General features: G+C 48.0%; 1 protein-coding gene and 1 pseudogene across 2 annotated transcripts in view; both read right to left on the bottom strand.

The window, feature by feature from the left end:
- ARHGDIB (Rho GDP dissociation inhibitor beta) overlaps positions 1 to 19,687 on the bottom strand; it is a 41,934-nt gene that overhangs the window by 7,860 nt on the left and 14,387 nt on the right. The window contains exons 1-2 of one of the 2 annotated variants that reach the window (XM_040358678.1): positions 13,523 to 13,608; positions 1,014 to 1,197 (exon numbers count right to left, since the gene is read on the bottom strand). In XM_040358678.1, the coding sequence (XP_040214612.1) occupies positions 1,014 to 1,191 (178 nt within the window). In that variant the 5' untranslated portion in view covers positions 1,192 to 1,197; positions 13,523 to 13,608. Of the gene's footprint in view, positions 1 to 1,013; positions 1,198 to 13,522; positions 13,609 to 19,687 lie in introns of those variants that run through there. The other variant, XM_040358679.1, reaches the window with a different exon arrangement.
- On the bottom strand, positions 18,793 to 18,890 carry LOC120946314 (annotated as a pseudogene).

Here is a 19,687-nt window from a genome sequence, read left to right as displayed (position 1 = left end):
TCGACCGCAATTAAAACTAAAATAAAGCATTTGTTTATGTCGGATCTTTCGGTTTTTGTTTTCTGTGCTTTCGTTGTCATTTGTTAAAATAACGAAAATAATCGAAATTCTGACAAAAACGAATGCACATATCTACATCTAACCAATAGTGACACACACACACTGGACATATCTACATGTATATACATTGATACCACTTATTGATATTATCCTATAGTATTTAAACATTTAAATACTTTTTTTTTTTCTTTTTTTGGGAGGAAATAGTGCTTTTCTCGAATTTATTCATGGACCTCATATCTCAAAACGAAAAAAAAGGAAAAAGATAAAAAAAAAATCTCCCTTTTCCTAGTAAGGTAATTATGGAACATTTTCTATGAATTTATGAAAAATTCACACTTCCGATTTCCAGGCAGCTGGTGGAGCTCTGAGCTTCCTTTCTGTAGGTTTACAACTCCTTTAGAAGCTCGTCTTCACATGCAGCTAAACGAGCCACTGGAACGATACCCCAACTAATTTGCATGGTTTCAAGTATAGATGGGGGGTCCAATTATAAAAACAATTCCCTTTGCAATTGCCTAAAAAATTTGCACTGGCATCACAAATATGTCCAATATGTCCATTTCCAGCTCCATCTAGTGGCCACAATGTGATGTTTTCCTGACAAATTTTTCCAAAATTGACAAGAAAAAGAAAAAAGACAAGAGAAAAAAAAAAAAAAAAAAAAAAGGACAAGACAGACAAGAAAGAAAAAGAAAGAAGAAAGAAAAAACAAGAAGAAAAGACAAGAAAGACAAGAAAGAAAAAGAAAAAAAGAAAAACAAAGAAAAAGAAAAAAAGACAAGAAAGACAAGAAAAAGAAAGAAAGAAAAAGAAGAAAAAAAAAAAAAGAAGGACAGAAAAGAAAAAAGACAAAGACAAGAAAAAGAAAAAGAAAAGACAAGAAAGACCAGAAAAAAAAAAAAAGACAAAAAAAGAAAAGAAATCGGTTTTCCTTTAAATATTTTTTTTACCTGCGATGACCGGCCCATCCCCCAGAAGGGATTTCTTGTACTTTTCTAGACTCTCGTCATCCTTGTCCATCTCCTGGATTTCCTGCAGTGATTTTTGGGGTGGAGGTTTATAGTTCAGTTTGGAATCCACCTCGTCATCGTCCTCCACCTCGGGTGTTACCGGAATGTTCTCAGACATCTTCACCTGCAAAAGAGCCAAAAAAGAGGTCCGTCATTCCGAGCCCACCAATCACTTTCCTCTACAGGGGAACACAGGAAGGGATCCTACAAATAGAGATCTGTAATGGTCACCGTAGAGGAGATCCCATCATTAAATCCATCCTCCGGCATCCCCTTCAGTTAGAACATGCAGAGGGGACACAATTAACCCCCTTCCCACATTTTTATAGCACTGATCGCTGTAACATTTTCAATGGTCCCAAAAATGTGTCAAAAGTGTCTGATGTGTCCGCCATAACGTCGTAGTCATGATAACAAGTCGCAGATCGCCGCCATTACTAGCAAAAAAAAAAAAAACATAAAACTATTCCCTATTTTGTAGACGCTATAACTTTCGCACAAAGCAATCAATATATGCTTAATGCGATTTTTATTAAAAATATGTAGACGAATACGTATCGGCCTAAACTGAGGGAAAAAAATATATATTTTTGGAGAAAAAAAAAAGAAAAGTTGGGATATTATAGCGAAAAGTAAAAGATAGTGTTTTTTTTTTCAAAATTGTCACTCGATTTTTTTTTTTTTTTTTTTGCGCTATAAACAAAACAGTGGTGATCAAATACCACCAAAAGAAGGCTATTTGTGGGGGGGGGGGGGACAGAAAAAAAAAACCATACATTTTGTATGGGTACAAAGTCGCACGATTGTCAGTTAAAGCGACGCAGTGCCAAATTGTAAAAAGTGCTGTGGTCAGGAAGGGGGTAAATTCTTCCGGGGCTGAAGTGGTTAATGAAAGCTCCAGGTATTAGAATGGATACAACTTCTGAAATGACATCCCACAGGTTGAAGCTTATATAAGAGTCAATGATCGGGGATTACATATCAGTGTTCAGTTTATGGGCGGAGCTCAAGACATTTCTAAATTCGGAGAGGACGGCCGATGTTCATTTCTTAACTCGTGTGCCATCAGCAGATAGGAGATGAAGAAACCACACAGGAGGAAGACCAACGCTCAGAGACACGCCCCCCCCCCCCCCCCCCCGTGTACAATTATCCAAGAAAAGAAGCAGAATTTAAAGAGAACCTGTCATCAGACTATTCATTTCAACAACACTCCTCCCATAAGATTATATAGGGTAAAAGCAGGGGAGGGCTGGCAGCCTTAGGCCTGGGGGGCAAGTCCAGTCAAGTGGCCCATAGAGCCTCTCCTTACATCAGAGCCAGCACAGAGCCTCCCCTATACATCAGAGCGCGCACAGAACCTCCCCTTACATCAGAGCGCGCACAGAGCCTCCCATATACATCAGAGTCCGCACAGAGCCCATTTACATCAGAGCCCATATACATCAGAGTCCGATGTATGGGGTGTTCTTGGAAACTTGATTTAAGCGTGCATGCTGTGGACTATTGTGTAAAGAGCATAGGCGTGCGCACAGGGTGTGCCGGGTGTGCCTGGGCACACCCTAATCACCCCAAGTGGGTGGTTGGGGTGCCAGTGACCAGTGTAAATGCCCCCATTATATTAAAGGCTAAGTTCAACTGTAGGAACACATTACACCTATACTTAGGATGTAACGTAATATGCTCCCAATCAACTGTCTCCCACCATCAGAGCCTCCTCCCTGTGACAGCAAGTGGCGTTATTGTGTGTTTGAGCTTTGGGGTGCACACCCTAATGCAATAGGCTGCGCACACCTATGGTAAAGAGGGTCTCTGCTCACCGAGGCTGAGCTATGTGGGAGACGGGACATAGCTCAGCTCTGCAGCCATCTACCTCGGAGCTGACGCAGGCACGGCTGCACAGTGGGAGGTGAGCGACGGCCGTGACCTGTGTTAACAGAGCTCCAGCAGGCACATTCCTGCTCTGCAAAAACAGCATTTGGTAGTGGCGGCCGGTGGCTGTGCATAGTGTCACCAGCCCAGGGGGAGATTTCCATCATGCCCCCCCTCGCCTGGCTAAAAGCCCCATGACTGCCGATGGTTACCACCATCTCAGATGTGATGTCAGCAGCCCAAACTCAAGTGTCTTGCTTTATTCTTCTGCATTCCCCCAGCTGCAGAAAAAGAAAAAAAAAGAAAAAAAGAAAAAGAAAAGAGGCCGACAGAGGAGCTGGGCCAGCAGAGGAGCGGGATATGACTTGCAAGGGGGGGGTAGTGATGGCTGTGCTAGAGAATTGACTCTTCCAGGAGTAGTGACATTTTCTAGCAACTAAGCATTTTAAATACAGCAGTACCTCGGATTACGAGCATAATCCATTCCAGAAGAGTACTTGTAATCCAAAGCACTCGCATATCAAAGCGAGTTTCTCCATAGGAATCAATGGACTGAATGAGTAGTTACCTGTGGAGTTGTGGGGGGGGGGGGGGGGGGGGGGTTTCTTGCAAGTGTAAATTTTGCCAAATTTCTGGAGTTGGGTTACGTTGATGACAGGGTCTCTTTAGAGATTAGATGGTGAACAGGCCCCCGCTGTTTCTTTTGGAACCATTTTTTTCCGGTTAACCCCCCTTTTGGTTCCATGCATAGACCCCTCTAATGGCTTCCATTGATCCAAACCAATTTCCTTCATAAAGGATCACATTTCATTGCAGCAATCCTATAAAAGGAGTAAATATTCTAAATAATTGCTTCTTTATTTTAAACATTTGTTTCTTTTGTATTTGAAGGCAACAGCTGTGATGTATGTGAGGGGGGTGGGGTTTAGTTTGCCATTTATTCATCTTAAAAACTCCCCTTAGTCCTAGAAAATATCTAATAGGGGATCACAGATCTGCACTCAGCTCATGTATCCGATCCCTTCCTATCACACAGAAGTAGATCCAGTACATCATTGGATGGGCAGCTCTGGACATTTTTTTGGATGTCACATATCTTAGACAGGTTCTCTTTATCTAGAACACGGGGGGGACTGGGGAGCTCTTAACATTTTATGGATGTTACATATCTTAGACAGGTTCTCTTTGTCTAGACAATGTTTGCCTGAGGCATGCAATGTACGGAGCGCTGCGTCTCGGTAATCCTGAACGCCATTTCAGGCACAGCGGCTCAGTCCGGGTAATTAAATCTCTTGACAATTATCTGCGGATAATCTGTGTGCAATCCAATCACAGGTGAGCATCGGGCAATGAGTGGCACGTGTGTGACAACATTCTGGATGTGCCCCCAGTGGGTGGACTGGGCCTTTCATGGATGTTACACATTTTAGACAGGTTCTCTTTATCCAGTACATCATTGGATGGGCAGCTCTGGACATTTTTTGGGGATATCACATATCCTAGACAGGTTCTCTTTATCTAGTAGACCAGCACACAGCGATATACGTTGACACAATGGCACTGCCGGGCATATGGACGTACCTGTACTTCCCCTTTAAGATGCGGCATTGTGGGCAAACGCACGCCGCAAGCTCTGCGGGTCCCACGGACTTGATGATTGCCACTCCTAGTGACAAGGACACTGATCACCGCTCCCGATTACAGGGAGCTGTGATCACTGTTGTGTCACACGTAGCCCATCCCCCACAGTTAGAATCACTCCCTAGGACACACTTAACCCCCTTCTTCACCCCCTAGTGGTTAACCCCTTCCCTGCCAGTCACATTTATACAGTAATCAGAGCATTTTTATAGCACCGATCGCTGTAAAAATGACAATTGGTCCCAAAATGGCGTCAAAGGTGTCCGCCATAATGTCAAAGTCATGATAAAAAAAAATAAAAAAAACACGCAGATCGCCATCATTATTGTAAAAATTATTATTATTGTAAAAATTATTATTGTAAAAATTATTATTATTATTGTTGTAAAATTATATTATTGTAAAAATTATAAAATTATTATTATATTATAGTAAAAATTATTGTAAAAATTATTATTATTGTAAAAATTATTATTATTGTAAAAATTATTATTATTATTGTTGTAAAATTATATTATTATTGTAAAAATTATAAAAATTATTATTGTAAAAATTATACAAATTATTATTATATTATAGTAAAAATTATTGTAAAAATTATTATTATGCCATAAAACTATCCCCTATTTTGGAGACGCTATAACTTTTGCGCAAACCAATCAATAAACACTTATTTCGATTTTTTTTTTTGCCAAAAATATGTAGAAGAAGAATACGTATCGGCCTAAACTGAGGGAAAAAAAACGTTTTATATATTTTTGGGAAATATTTATTATAGCAAAACAAATATTGCTTTTTTTTTCAAAATTGTCGCTCTATTTTTGTTTATAGCGCAAAAAAAAAAAAAAACGCAGAGGTGGTCAAATACCACCAAAAGAAATCTCTATTTTTAAAAAAAAAAAAAAAAAAACGTGAATTTAGTGTGGGAGCCACGTCGCACAACCGCGCAATTGTCAGTTAAAGCGACGCAGTGGCGAATCGCAAAAAGTGCTCTGGTCTTTGGCCAGCCAAATGGTCCCGGGGCTGAAGTGGTTAAGTGGACTGGGCAGCTCTGGACATTTCATGGTTGTCACACACCTAAGACAGGTTCTCTTTATCCCGTACATCATTGGAAGGGCTGGGCAGCTCTGGACATTTCATGGATGTCACATATCTTAGACAGGTTCTCTTTATCCATCTGTCTAGAGTAGACAATGTTTACCAAACCCACCCCGAGGCTTGCAATGTACGGATCGCGGTGTCTGGGTAATCCTGAATGTCATGCCCGGGCACAGCGGCTCAGTCCGGGGTAATTAACTCCTCACGACAATTATCTGCGGATAATCTGTGTGCAATCCAATCACAGGTGAGCCCTGGACAGCGGACAATGAGTGGCACATGTGACAACATTCAGATATGGATGTGCCCCCAGTGGGGTGTGTTTACATTACGAAGCTCCAATTGCATTGTGGGAACGGACAGTTTGCCGCAAACCTTTCAGACGGAGAGTCACCCCCAGGGGCACGGGATGTTCTATAATAGTAATGGGGGGGGGGGGGGGCAGCACAGTGGTGCAGCAAAAGGGTCGCTGGTTCGAATCCTGACCACAACACCATCTGCCTGGAGTTTGCATGTTCTCCCTGTGTTTGCGTGGGTTTCCTCCGGGTACTCCGGTTTCCTCCGACACTCCAAATACATGCTGGTAGGTAAATTGGATCTTGTCCAAATTGGCCCAGTATATATATGTATATCTGTGTGTATGACTGTGTCCCAGCGTGTCACGATCCTACGGGGTAAAATGACCGCACCAGCCAAGCAGACTCTGGCGATTCAGTTCGCATGAGTAGCGCTATACAAGTCATTCATTCATTAATTCAGTAATGAAATGATATGGTTCTATTATTTTCCATTCTACACAATTTTTTTTAATTATTTTTATAATGGGGTCTCTTCTGCCAGGGGGCCCAGGGCAGTTGTTCCTTTTGCCCCCCTTATAAATGCCTCCAACTAGAGGAGGAAAAAAAAAGGGAACACACTTCCAGCAGAGGTAGTGAGCATATCAAATAGAAAATCAAACAGATCTATAAAAAAAACAAAAACAAAAAAAAAAAACACAAAATAGACAAATAAAAAAATAAAATAGGTCAGACTTGATGGAACATTTCATCCCCCTCTATGTGAGGAGTTCACCTTCACCATCGCCAAAACTGACACTCGGAGAGCAAAATCACCTTAAAAGGAAATACGGGGACCACGGATCCGACCGACACGTGAAAGTCATATAAAAAGTCAGCTCTGCGCCTTCCTGTCACTCCTCCGCAGACGAGGTGGAAGATTTCACCTGCACCCCCCCCCCCCCCCCCCCCCCCCTGTGTGATGTCATACTGCGACTAGAATACCCATACACTGAAAATACATAGATCTGCCATCAACAAGTAACATCGATCAGACAGGAGAAAGATACAAAGTAACGTTTCTAAACCTAATCACTTGACTGCCGGAAGATTTACTCCCCTTCATGACAAGGCCATTTTTTTGCAATACGGCACTGTGTTAACTGACAATTGCGCAGTCGTGAAAAAAATAAATAAATTATATCTATATCTTTTTTTGTTTATAGCGCAAAAAAACGGACACTTTTTGAAAAAAATAAATAAAAAATTATAAAAAATGTAATGGTGGCACCATGTCAGGAGGTGGGTGAGGTGATGGTGGCAAGAGCCGATTGTGGCAGGAGGTGGGGGTGGTGAGCTGGCAGGAGCAGAAAGAGTGTGTGATTATATATATATATATATATATATATATATATATATATATATATATATATATATACACACACACACACACACACACACACACACACACACACACACACACACACTTTCTGCTATAAGAGACATCCAATAATAATAAAAATATATATGTATTCTGCTACATGTTTTTTGCCCAAAAAAAAATGAAATATCACAATAAGTGTATATTGATTGTTTGCGCAGTTAGGGCGTCTGAACTATGGGATATACAATGGAATTTTTAGTTCTTTTTTTTTGTTATACTAGTAATGGCAGCGACTTATAGCGGGACTGCGATATTGCGGCGGACAATCAGACACTGTGGGAACCAGTGACACCAATCGGTGCTAAAAATATGCACTGTCACTGTACTAATTACTAGAGGTGCACCAAAATGGAAATTTCAGAACCGAAACAAATAAAAAAATGTCAGGCCGAAAAACAAAAATTACTTTTTTTTTTTTTTTAATAATTGTATGCTAAAACACCACCCCCTGCTGCCATCACCTCCTGCCCCCACCACCTCCTGCCAGCTCTTGCCGCCATCACCTCCTGCTCTCACCACCACCTCCTGCACCCACCACCCCCACCTCCTGCCACAATCGGCTCTTGCCACCATCACCTCCTGCCCCACCACCATCACCTCACCCACCTCCTGACATGGTGCCACCATTACCTTTTCCACCATCACCTCATGCCCCCATCACCTCCTGCCAGCATTACCTTCTGCCACCATCACCTCACCCTCCCTTCCTGCCATAGTGCCAGCATAACCTTCTTCCATCACCTCATGCCCCCACCACCTCCTGCCACCATCACCTTCTTTATTACCTTAAAGCTGGACATGTCTGTGCTGTGCTGGGCTCAGGGCTGTGCTGTTCTGTCACGGCGCCGTCCTTTGCCTATGGTGAGTGCACTGCACGAGACAACGAGTGTCACTGCCAAAGTGTCCCTCCTGACTCGATCAGCTATTCAAAAATGGCGCCGGGTGGCGCCATTACGTACCTGCGCATTCGCCGCCCGGCTGAGCGGATACAAGCTTTGCCGAGCCCGGCTTCGGGAAAGCTTGTATTCGCTTAGCCGGGCGGCGAATGCGCATCTATGTATTGGTGCCACCCGGAGCCATTTTTGAATAGCCGATCGAGTCAGGAGGGCCACTTTGGCAGTAAAGGTTTATAAACAATGATACTTTGTATCTCTCATTTGATCAATATTTAGAAACAATGTTACTTTGTTTTTCTTTACCTCCCGTCATTGTTTCTAAACATTGATCAAAGGAGATAAAAAGATACAAAGTAACATTCTTTATAAACATTGATTAGACGGGGAGGATGGATACCAGTGGTGGTTGGTGCTCAAACTGAAAATAAATAAATAAAATAAATAAAAAAAACGCAGCCACTGTGCCCATCCCCACTTGCACTTACCCTGTATCGGTGGGGCAGCGGGTAACGGCGGCAATGTCCTCCACACTCCCCGATGTCTTCTCCGTTCTCTCTGCTATGATTGGACGCCTGATAGGCATCCAATTGGGTGGGGGGAATGGATTCCCTTAATTTGCATAGATTTCCTATCACTTCCTGTTTAGCTATGGGGCAGGAAGTGAAGGGAAATCTCCGCAATTGGACAGGGATTGTAAAAAAAATAAACTGACAGGGGCTATAACCCTCCCTTACTCTATCCAAAATGAAAAAAAAAGTGTTGCCTATAGTTCTACTTCAAGCACAAATTTCTGATAATTTTATGGAGAGGACTAAGAAGATCTAACCCTGTCAATGGTGCAGCAGGAAACATAGCACAGTGAGGAAGGTTTGTGTTCCAGGCTGATAGGACAGTCAAAATTAGAAGTAGCTTGTGTTACACCAACAGTGTAGCACAAGCCAGCGGGGACACTTTCTGTGCTGCCCCCCTGCAAAGTGCTGCCCTAGGCCTTGTTGGCCTAGGCCAGGATACAGCTTTGGGGCGAGCGAGCAATGGCGGCGGAGGGCGAGCAAGCAAGCAATGGCGGCGGAGGGCGAGCAAGCAAGCAATGGCGGCGGAGGGCGAGCAAGCAAGCAATGGCGGCGGAGGGCGAGCGAGCAAACAATGGCGGCGGAGGGCGAGCGAGCAATGGCGGCGGAGGGCGAGCGAGCAATGGCGGCGGAGGGCGAGCGAGCAATGGCGGTTGCTCCGGCGCTGCCTCGTGAGCGGGGAATTTGTTGAGCTCTTTAATTATCTCTTGGGCCGATCCTATTAGAGGATAACGAGGCGATTAGATGCGGGTCACCCAGCGTGACCAGAACATCCTCCCTCCATCACACAACTGACACCATCACAAGACATCCCCGCTATCTACATCATCAGACTTCCAATCAGATGCCTCCAATCATCCGCCAAACTGAGCCAAGACACTCAACTCCCGTCCCCCAGTGTGAAAGAAATTCTCATCACAGCTTCACACCTCGGCAGGAACTGAAACCTGACATCAGACTTCCTGCTTCTGTGACTTCTGGACCCCACCCAGCCATCGCACACAATGCATGCCCATCCAGCACTGGGCCCTCCCCCCAGCCATCGCACACAATGCATGCCCATCCAGCACTGGGCCCCACCCAGCCATCGCACACAATGCATGCCCATCCAGCACTGGGCCCTCCCCCAGCCATCGCACACAATGCATGCCCATCCAGCACTGGGCCCCACCCAGCCATCGCACACAATGCATACCCACCCAGCCATCGCACACAATGCATACCCACCCAGCACTGGGCCCTCCCCCAGCCATCGCACACAATGCATGCCCATCCAGCACTGGGCCCCACCCAGCCATCGCACACAATGCATACCCACCCAGCCATCGCACACAATGCATACCCACCCAGCACTGGGCCCTCCCCCAGCCATCGCACACAATGCATGCCCATCCAGCACTGGGCCCTCCCCCAGCCATCGCACACAATGCATGCCCATCCAGCACTGGGCCCTCCCCCCAGCCATCGCACACAATGCATGCCCATCCAGCACTGGGCCCTCCCCCCAGCCATCGCACACAATGCATGCCCATCCAGCACTGGGCCCTCCCCCCAGCCATCGCACACAATGCATGCCCATCCAGCACTGGGCCCTCCCCCCAGCCATCGCACACAATGCATACCCACCCAGCCATCGCACACAATGCATACCCACACAGCCATCGCACACAATGCACACCCACCCAGCCATCGCACACAATGCACGCCCATCCAGCACTGGGCCCCACCCAGCCATCGCACACAATGCATACCCACCCAGCCATCGCACACAATGCATACCCACCCAGCCATCGCACACAATGCATACCCACCCAGCCATCGCACACAATGCATACCCACCCAGCCATCGCACACAATGCATGCCCATCCAGCACTGGGCCCTCCCCCAGCCATAGAATACCATCTTGCCCATTTTTAGTGCCTCTGACCCTCAGTCCAGGTCATCCAGCTGCTGGTATCGAAGCATTCTTTGCACAAAATGCAAGTTTGATCCCCAGAACGCGAATCCTCCCCGGTCACCTGTTCATCTTAATCCGATGAGTAAAAGGGACAGGGCCCATGGACAGGCAAGCCGGGGAGGAAAGGGCTAGCTGATGCTGGACGTCCTCTAGCCAGGAAATGAGGCAGGGCTGTATCTGACTGGCTGAAGCTTCTAATGCACATGGTGAGAAGCTCACAGTGTGCAGTGATATCAGAGGAAGCCATTTTAGTCCAGGGGGAGGAGCCTGTACACCTGTGCAAGACTGAAGGTATAGTAACCCCTTGGTGCTGGCTGCCACTGGCCCTTTAAATGGGTTTGCTATGCCAGGAGGTGGGGGCGGGGCTTATGGCCATGTAACCACCGTGATTGGACAGTTTTCGGTAAGCCGCCGGGCAATGTGCCAGGAGCGTGCACGCTCTACACACAGCACTGTTGGCGATATTGCGCGCAAATATGCGGCCTCTCAGCGCCAAGAGGTTTAGGAAGGAATACCCGGCTCCGGTTCTTTTGTGTCCGATTTCGGATAAGGTCACATTTGCTGAGCCTGCAGGTATATCTGTGTGTTGTGTTTCCTCGACACCTGCCTGAACTCTGTGTGCTGCCTGAACTCTGTGTGCTGCCTGAACTCTGTGTGCTGCCTGACCCATAAGAAACACCCAGAGGAGCGACTCATAACCGTTCACCCCTCCTCCCCCATTTAAACATTTTAGAGGGTCCAGTCAGTGCCGGGACAAGGTCATCTAGAGCCCGGGGCGAACATTATGAGTAAGCAACCCCCCCCCCCCCAAAAAAACACAAATCCACCCCCCACTGACTAGGGTTGCCACCTGTACGGGATTCCCCCGGACAGTACAGGTTTTCAAACATGTGTCCGGGTCTCTGCCTGCCTGAGACCCGGACACATTATTCAGACCCGCCAGTGGCTCCCTGTGCCTGAAGCTGTGCTGCCACGGCCCGTGTGAGTCTCCATGTTCCGGGTGCACTCCTCTGGCTGGCTGCAGAAGGGACGAGGAGGTGGGGTTGAAGGCGGAGCCTCCCCATTCCCTGCTGCTCTATAGGAAAGTGTGAAGAGGTCGTGCTGACACCCCCCCAAAAATCCACCCCCCCACAAAAACACAAATTCAGCATGCTTGCCCCCAAACATAGATTCCCCCTCCTCCCAGGACAAATCCACCCCCCCCCCCCCCCAGCACAAATTTTTGCCACCTCATCCCCAAAATATGTTTTTTTTTTAAATCACTCCTAGCACAAATCCTCTACCCCCAAAACCTACCCTCCAAATCCCCTCCTTCTCCTAGCACAAGTCTTCTCACACGCCCAACGCAAATACCCCTGAACCACTGTTAGTACCCCCCCCCCCCCCCGAAAAAAATAAAAAAACTCACCCCCTACAGCAACATGAGAAGTTAGGAAGGGACCAACAGGGCCCAATGTGTGTGTGTGTGTAATATATATATACACATTTCTTTTTATTTTTTTATAAAAATATATTTGGTGGGTGAGATATTTTATAGCTCTGCATCTGGATCCCCCCCCCCCCCCCCCCAAATACCATGACTGCTGCAGATGGGTGTAGGTGGGAGACAGAATACAGAGATCTCATCTCCAGAACATGTGTATGTATGTATGCAGGGCCACCATCAGGAATTTTGGGGCCCCTTACGCAGCTTCAGGCATGGGCCCCCTGGGGCAGAGAACCGGGGGGGGGGGGGGTGCTGCCGCCTGAAATTGAGAAGCGAGGGGGTTGCCGCGAATTGAGAAGTGGGGGGGGGGCCCCTTTACAAGAAAATAAGAAATTAAGAAAAATATATAAAAAAAGGGGGGGTAGCCATCCGGGGCCCTGGGCCCTTTAATAAAAAAAAAATATATATATATATATATATATATATATATATATATATATATATATATATATATATATATATATATATATATATATATATATATATATATATATATATATATATATATATATATATATATATTTTTTTTTAAAGGGGGTTGCCAGAAAAGAAAAGAAATTACAAAAAAAGGGGGGGTTGTCATCCAGGTCCCTTACAAGTGTACTGCCTGTACCCCCCTGATGGCGGCCCTGTATGTATGTGAGAATATATATATATATATATATATATATATATATATATACACATACACACACACATATACATATACACATACATATATACACACACACACACAGGAACCGTTTCTATCTCCACATCGCTCACCTGAAATGACAGTTTTGGGTGGACTGACCCCCCATAACATCTTCTGGTCCAACCAAGTCAAAGCCCAGACATAATAATATCACATTGCCTGCTTAATAACCCTTATAGAAAAATAAAAAACTTGAAATTGACAGTTTATAGAAATTAAAAAGTACAAAAGGGCCCCCCCTCCTCCACACACGGACAGTCGTCTCCCTGTGACTGTTGGATGGAGAGACCTTTCCTCTCCTCCAACCCCACAGAGGCCCTTCCACATGCAGTTCCCCCCCCCCCCCCCCCCCCAAGCTGGCCACCCCAAAGTCCTCTCAATCTAAGGCGAGGTGCTCTGGGTCTACATAGCTGGTCAGGACTGGCAGGGCATGCTGGATCTTGTAGTGCCTCCTAGGTGGCCATTCCATAAGCTAAGGCGCCCCCCCAATAATAGTATATCTATGAAGGTTCTTACCGTGTTGCTGTCGGTGTCTTTTGGACTAAAAAAAGTTCTTTAATGTGTTTTCTCTGCCAGTTGAGAAAAGGGAAGGAAGCTGGTTAAGCAACCCCCCCCCCCCCACCCCACTTCTCATAAACCACACTGACAGGAAGTTTGCTGCTGCTGCACTCCCCGCTTCGCTAGCGCAGACTATTAATGAACGTCCTTCATATAATATCCGTCTCCTCTATGGAGTCATAAGTATTAGAAGTAAATATATCATTCTATTAATGGGACCAACCCAAGTGTGTGTCCAACTGCGGCTCAGACATTAGATTGTAAGCTCTTGTGGAGCAGAGAATGCTGCAGACTATTTTAAAAGTGCATGCAACCCCCCCCCCCCCCCCAAGGCCCCATTCACAACAGGGTATTCCAGTAACGCACATCGCCAAAATGCACGTTAAATGCGTTGCCGAGGTGCAGTGCCATTCATTCAAATGGCCTTCCAACCCCCCCCCCCCCAAAAAAATGGCGATGACTGTCAGAAGGCACGTTGGGGTGCAAATAAATGACACTGCCCCTGACTGACGCATTTAACATGCAGTAAAGCACATGTCAACGGTAATTAGGGTTGTCCCGATACAACTTTTTTTAGGACTGAGTAAAAGTACCGATATTTTTTTTCAAGTACTCGCCGATACCGATACGTTTTTTTAAATGTGTCCCCAAATGCAGCCATGTCCCCCCACATATGCAGCCATGTCCCCCCACATATGCAGCCATGTCCCCCCACATATATTGCAGCCATGTCCCCCCACATATATTGCAGCCATGTCCCCCCACATATAATGCAGCCATGTCCCCCCACAGATATTCAGTCATGTCCCCCCACAGATGCAGCCATGTCCCCCCCATATGCAGCCATGTCCCCCCCCCATATCCCCCCCCCCCATATATGCAACCATGTCCCCCTTACCGTACATGCTGCCGCGCCGTGCCGCCGCTTGGTTAATACGGGCGGGGAACATTACAGCTTTCATTTGAATAGCTGTAGTCTTTCGCGCCGCGCTGCATATAGACACTCCCCCTTGCTCGGGATTGGACAGTTCACCCGAGCAAGGGGGAGTGTCTATACGCGGCGGGAAACACTACAGCTATTCAAATGAAAGCTGTAATGTTCCCCGCCCGTATTAACCAAGCAGGGATGCGGCGTAGCGGCAGCATGCGTCGGCGGTGGGGGGAAGTATTCTATTTCGGTATCGGGGGTATTTGCGGGAGTACGAGTACTCCCGCAAATACTCGGAATCGGTCCCGATACCGATACTAGTATCGGTATCGGGACAACCCTAACGGTAATGGTAAGTGGTCCTAAATCTGCCTTCTAGTAGGGTTGGGGGACCATATCCCATCATATCATTTTTGTGAATTTGCTGCAAATTTTCTTCTCTGAAGACCCTGCCAGTAACAGCACTTCCTGTTACAGGCTGACAACACTAAGCTCCTCCCTCACAATTGACAGTGGAGTTGTCATCCTACACTTCTCGACCACGTCCCACCCGCCAGAATACAAAATGACGTGCGCAAAGTGTTTTAATTATCCTGACCGGATGTCGTATGACGTTGGTCAGGATGTGCCGCTATCGCACGCCACCTGTGGGGGAGGCACTACGGCGATGACAACTCAATATTGAACCCTACAGACTAGGACGCCATTAAAGTTAGAATTGCCACCTTTTCTTCAAGGCAAACCCGAACACTTTAGCGGCACAAGACACTCCCCCCCCCCCCCCCGTAGTATATACTACAGGATTATAAAAGACCTGGGACACCTTTGGGTGCCCCAAGGAGAGTGGAAATGCAGAACACACAATATGCCACCATAGAAGTCCAAAGAAGCAATGTGTACTGCATAGGAGGGACAATTATCCAACAACACATTTGGTATAAAGGTGGCTTTTTTTTTTTGAAAAGCTTATGGTGTGTGAACCCAAAAAACTCCACCCGGTGCAGAAAAAATGTGCACGCACACAAAGAGTGTTCACAAAAACGTGCAGACGTTACAACGTCAAGTGGTCCTCCTGTGAAGAGGGACCCAAAAACCCTGATCCCCCGGGGCGTTAGGCTCCAGACGGGGACTGAGGTCCGAGCAACCGAAGCCGACACGGACCCAACTTCCTCGGAGGGACTGCCGAAACAGAACCCTCCCAGTACTAGGTGGGGAGACCCAATGAGAGCAGGTGAACTAAGCCAGAAGGCCATGTCCACCTACTCCCAAGACGTTCAGGGCTGGCCCAAGGACCCGTACCCTACTAAATCACACAGTGAGACAAAACGTGCACAAAAAAAAAAAAAGACAAACAAATGACAAGCATAGGCAATACATTTAATAAAAGTGGGGGAAATGGATAGTGGAGAGGAGAGTGAAAGAAGTGGTCATTGTGTTATACAATGACCAGGCCCTCCGGCCAGGAATAAAAAAGTTCCTCCGGTCCTAGCCAAAAGGCCCGACCCAGGAGGCAGGTGCTAAAAAAAAAAAAAAAAAGCGTGTAGCTGGTCCTGCATCTCAGGTATTCTCAGATACCCCTGGACTGCCACTCCAGGGGCACATGCGCCATAGGCTTTTCCTTCCAAATCCAACCCCCCTGACCAGCCAGTGCAGCCCTCCACCCCTGCCAGCTAGAGAGCCCTTCGAGGTCTTCTTAGGGAGAAATGCCGCTCCAGTTAGCAGCCTCCGCCAATACTAGCCCTTCCAGACCCCCCCCCCCCCCCGTCAACCCAGCGGATTTGCATGGTCCTACCCCGACCCATCAGAGGGCAGTACCATCTCCTCCTACCGGATCGCCGACAGGGATAGCACTTACACCAGCCAGAAGGCCGGACTAGAACTCGGCAAAAAGACCAGACCAAGTGCAGCCACCCATCCCCACCAGGAGCACCCTTACAGATGGCTCAGACTCAACCATGGGCCGGCCCCCAGTATCTGTCGGGCAGCTCGGCGTAGTCCCTGCTGAAACCATCCTTCCAGGTGCAATGACGTCATTGGATTGCATCCACCCTCCCAATGGAGGTGCTTCAGCGCTCCTTGCATACTTGCCAACTGTCCTGTTTTTGCCGGGACATTCACGGGATTAAGACCTTTGTCCCGGTCTTATCGATTCCCGTGGAATGTCCCGGGAAATCGTTTTTGTCCTGATTTTTATTTTTACAGATTTGTATTATTTTTTTCCCCCGCCGCTAGAGGTCCGCGGCACTGGTCAATTCTGTCTCCGTCGCCATTTTACAGAAGACCAGCTAATAGGGGAAGAAACAAGAGGCGGAGCCCGGGTGGCTCGATTGTAATAGAAATGGAGCTCCATTTCTATTGGCCGCTTTCTTGCCACCCGGGCTCCGCCTCTTGTTTCTGTAAACACAGTGACCATGCTGAGCGGTGCTGAGGCCCGATGGAGAGTCCTGGGTCCCAGCGCTGCGCTATCCCTGTCTGAGAGTGAGACTCTGCTGTCTCACTCTCACTGGCTGCCTCTTATCATATTGTGCCTCCCGGAGAGTAAGTGACAGTCTGAGCAAGCAACTCTCCGGGTGGCTGCACGCCCACATGCATGTATGGGGGGGGGTCTGTACTCCTGGGGGGTGAATTGTCCTGGGGGGGTCTGTACAGTTGGAGGGGGGATGAATTTTCCTGGGGGGGGGTCTGTACAGATGGACGGGGGTGAATTGTCCTGGGGGGGTCTGTACAGATGGGGGGTTATCTTGGGGGGGGGGGGGGTCTGTACTCCTGGGGCTGGTTTGTCCAGGGGGGTCTGTACTGATGGAGGAGGGGTTGGTTTATCCTGACGAGGGTCTATACTGATGGAGGGGGGTCTGTAATGAGGGAGGACTATGGGGGGAGGGGGGTAACGCCATGTTTGTCCGGCACCGGGTGATACCAACCCTAGTGACACCACTGGTAACTGGGGACAGCTGATGTAAGGAGGGACTCTACTGGGGACACCTGATGTAAGGAGGGACTCCGCTGGGAATGTCTGATGTAAGGATGGACTCCGCTGGGGGCACCTGATGTAAGGATGCATTCTGCTGGGGGCACCTGATGTAAGGACAGACACTGCTGGGGGCACCCGATGTAAGGACGGACACTGCTGGGGGCACCCGATGCAAGGACAGACTCCGCTGGGGGCACCTGATGTAAGGACGGACACTGCTGGGGGCACCTGATGTAAGGATGCATTCTGCTGGGGGCACCTGATGTAAGGATGCATTCTGCTGGGGGCACCTGATGTAAGGACGGACACTGCTGGGGGCACCTGATGTAAGGACAGACACTGCTGGGGGCACCTGATGTAAGGACGGACACTGCTGGGGGCACCTGATGTAAGGACGCATTCTGCTGGGGGCACCTGATGTAAGGACGCATTCTGCTGGGGGCACCTGATGTAAGGACGGACACTGCTGGGGGCACCTGATGTAAGGACGGACTCTGCTGGGGGCACCTGATGTAAGGACGGACTCTGCTGGGGGCACCTGATGTAAGGAGGGACACTGCTGGGGGCACCTGATGTAAGGACGGACTCTGCTGGGGGCACCTGATGTAAGGACGCATTCTGCTGGGGGCACCTGATGTAAGGACGCATTCTGCTGGGGGCACCTGATGTAAGGACGGACACTGCTGGGGGCACCTGATGTAAGGACGGACTCTGCTGGGGGCACCTGATGTAAGGACGGACTCTGCTGGGGGCACCTGATGTAAGGAGGGACTCTGCTGGGGGCACCTGATGTAAGGACGCATTCTGCTGGGGGCACCTGATGTAAGGACGGTCTCTTCTGGGGGCACCTGATGGCATCTGGTGGCAGGTGACATGGCAGATGACACGCTCAGGGCTTCCAATGATTCAGCATTATGGTGAGTTGAATAATTTCATTCTTTATTACAAAGTAAAAATAGAAATAATGCGCTTCAATCACTCTGACACCATAACAACCATGGTGCCGGGATGATTGAAGCGCTAACACCAGGTATTTGGATTATCTATATCTGCTAATTTGTTAAACTTCCTGGAATGCACATATTTATATTGTGGTGTAGGATCTGGGCCTGCTGTCCCTCCATCCCTCTTTCTTTCTTTCTTTCTCCCTCCATCATCTCAGACTCTAACCACACCCCCTTCCAAGCCATGCCCATTCAAGCCACGCCCACTATCCCATGTAAACCATGCTTATTTTTCGCTTTGCGCACCACATTTTTCTATTACGCGATGCCACGCCCACAAATGAATGCCCCGCCCCTAATTATAACAAGGCTCCACCTACATGCAAAAAAGTGTCCCGGGTTTTTTTTTTGCAATGTTGGCAACTATGTCCTTGATAAGAACAGATACTACACTCGATCTTAGCCAAAAGGCCGAGAAGCGGCAGGGAAGACACCACGATCAGCACAGCCGGAGTGCAATGGCCGATCCTCGCCCTGGGAGAGCCACCATCATGATCATGGTGTCTCCCCTGCCACACCACACTGATCTCACATCTCTGAGTGTTGCTGATGTAACTCTGTGCCCCGTGCAGGAAACTTGTGGTGATGGAGAGATATTTGCTGTGTAGCAACTTATAGTGAGGAAGTTACTGAAATATAACAGAATGTGGAAGAGCCGCAGTGAAGCCCAATAAGGCCACATCATACCTATGAGGGATCAGTCTGAGGAGGTCCGAGGGTCCCAGGAGCTTTGCCGTGTAACCCAACAATACCACATCATTGGGGGGGGGGGGGGGGGGAGGCAAACTGAAAAATTCTGGGGGAAAAAAACCCCCATCAATTGCAGCCACTGTACCAAACGCAGCCACTGTGCCCATAAAACACTCCCACTGTGCCCCAAGTACTGCCACTGTGGCCCCCCTGTCATCTGCCCGGCACTTGTCTCGGGTGGGCAGTGAGCGGTGTCCGGTGTCCTCCCATCTTCCATGCCGTCTTCTCCTCTCCTGTGATTGAACGCCTGATGGGCGTCCCATCGCAGCGCCTGTCGCTTCAGCCAATCAGGTGACAGGTAACAGACCCGATGCACCCGATCGGCGGGTCAATGTTAGGAAAGCAAATTCCTTCAACTTTCCTAAGCTGAGTGAGAAGGAACGCACAGCGTTGCGCCCGCTTCTCACATTTGTGGGCGCCTATTAGATCGGGTGCATCCAAAAAACAATAGGGGGTGTCCGCAACAACCA

This window comes from Rana temporaria, chromosome 7 (assembly GCF_905171775.1).
Source record: "Rana temporaria chromosome 7, aRanTem1.1, whole genome shotgun sequence".
Lineage (NCBI taxonomy): Eukaryota > Metazoa > Chordata > Amphibia > Anura > Ranidae > Rana > Rana temporaria.
This window is presented reverse-complemented; position numbering and strand designations above follow the sequence as displayed.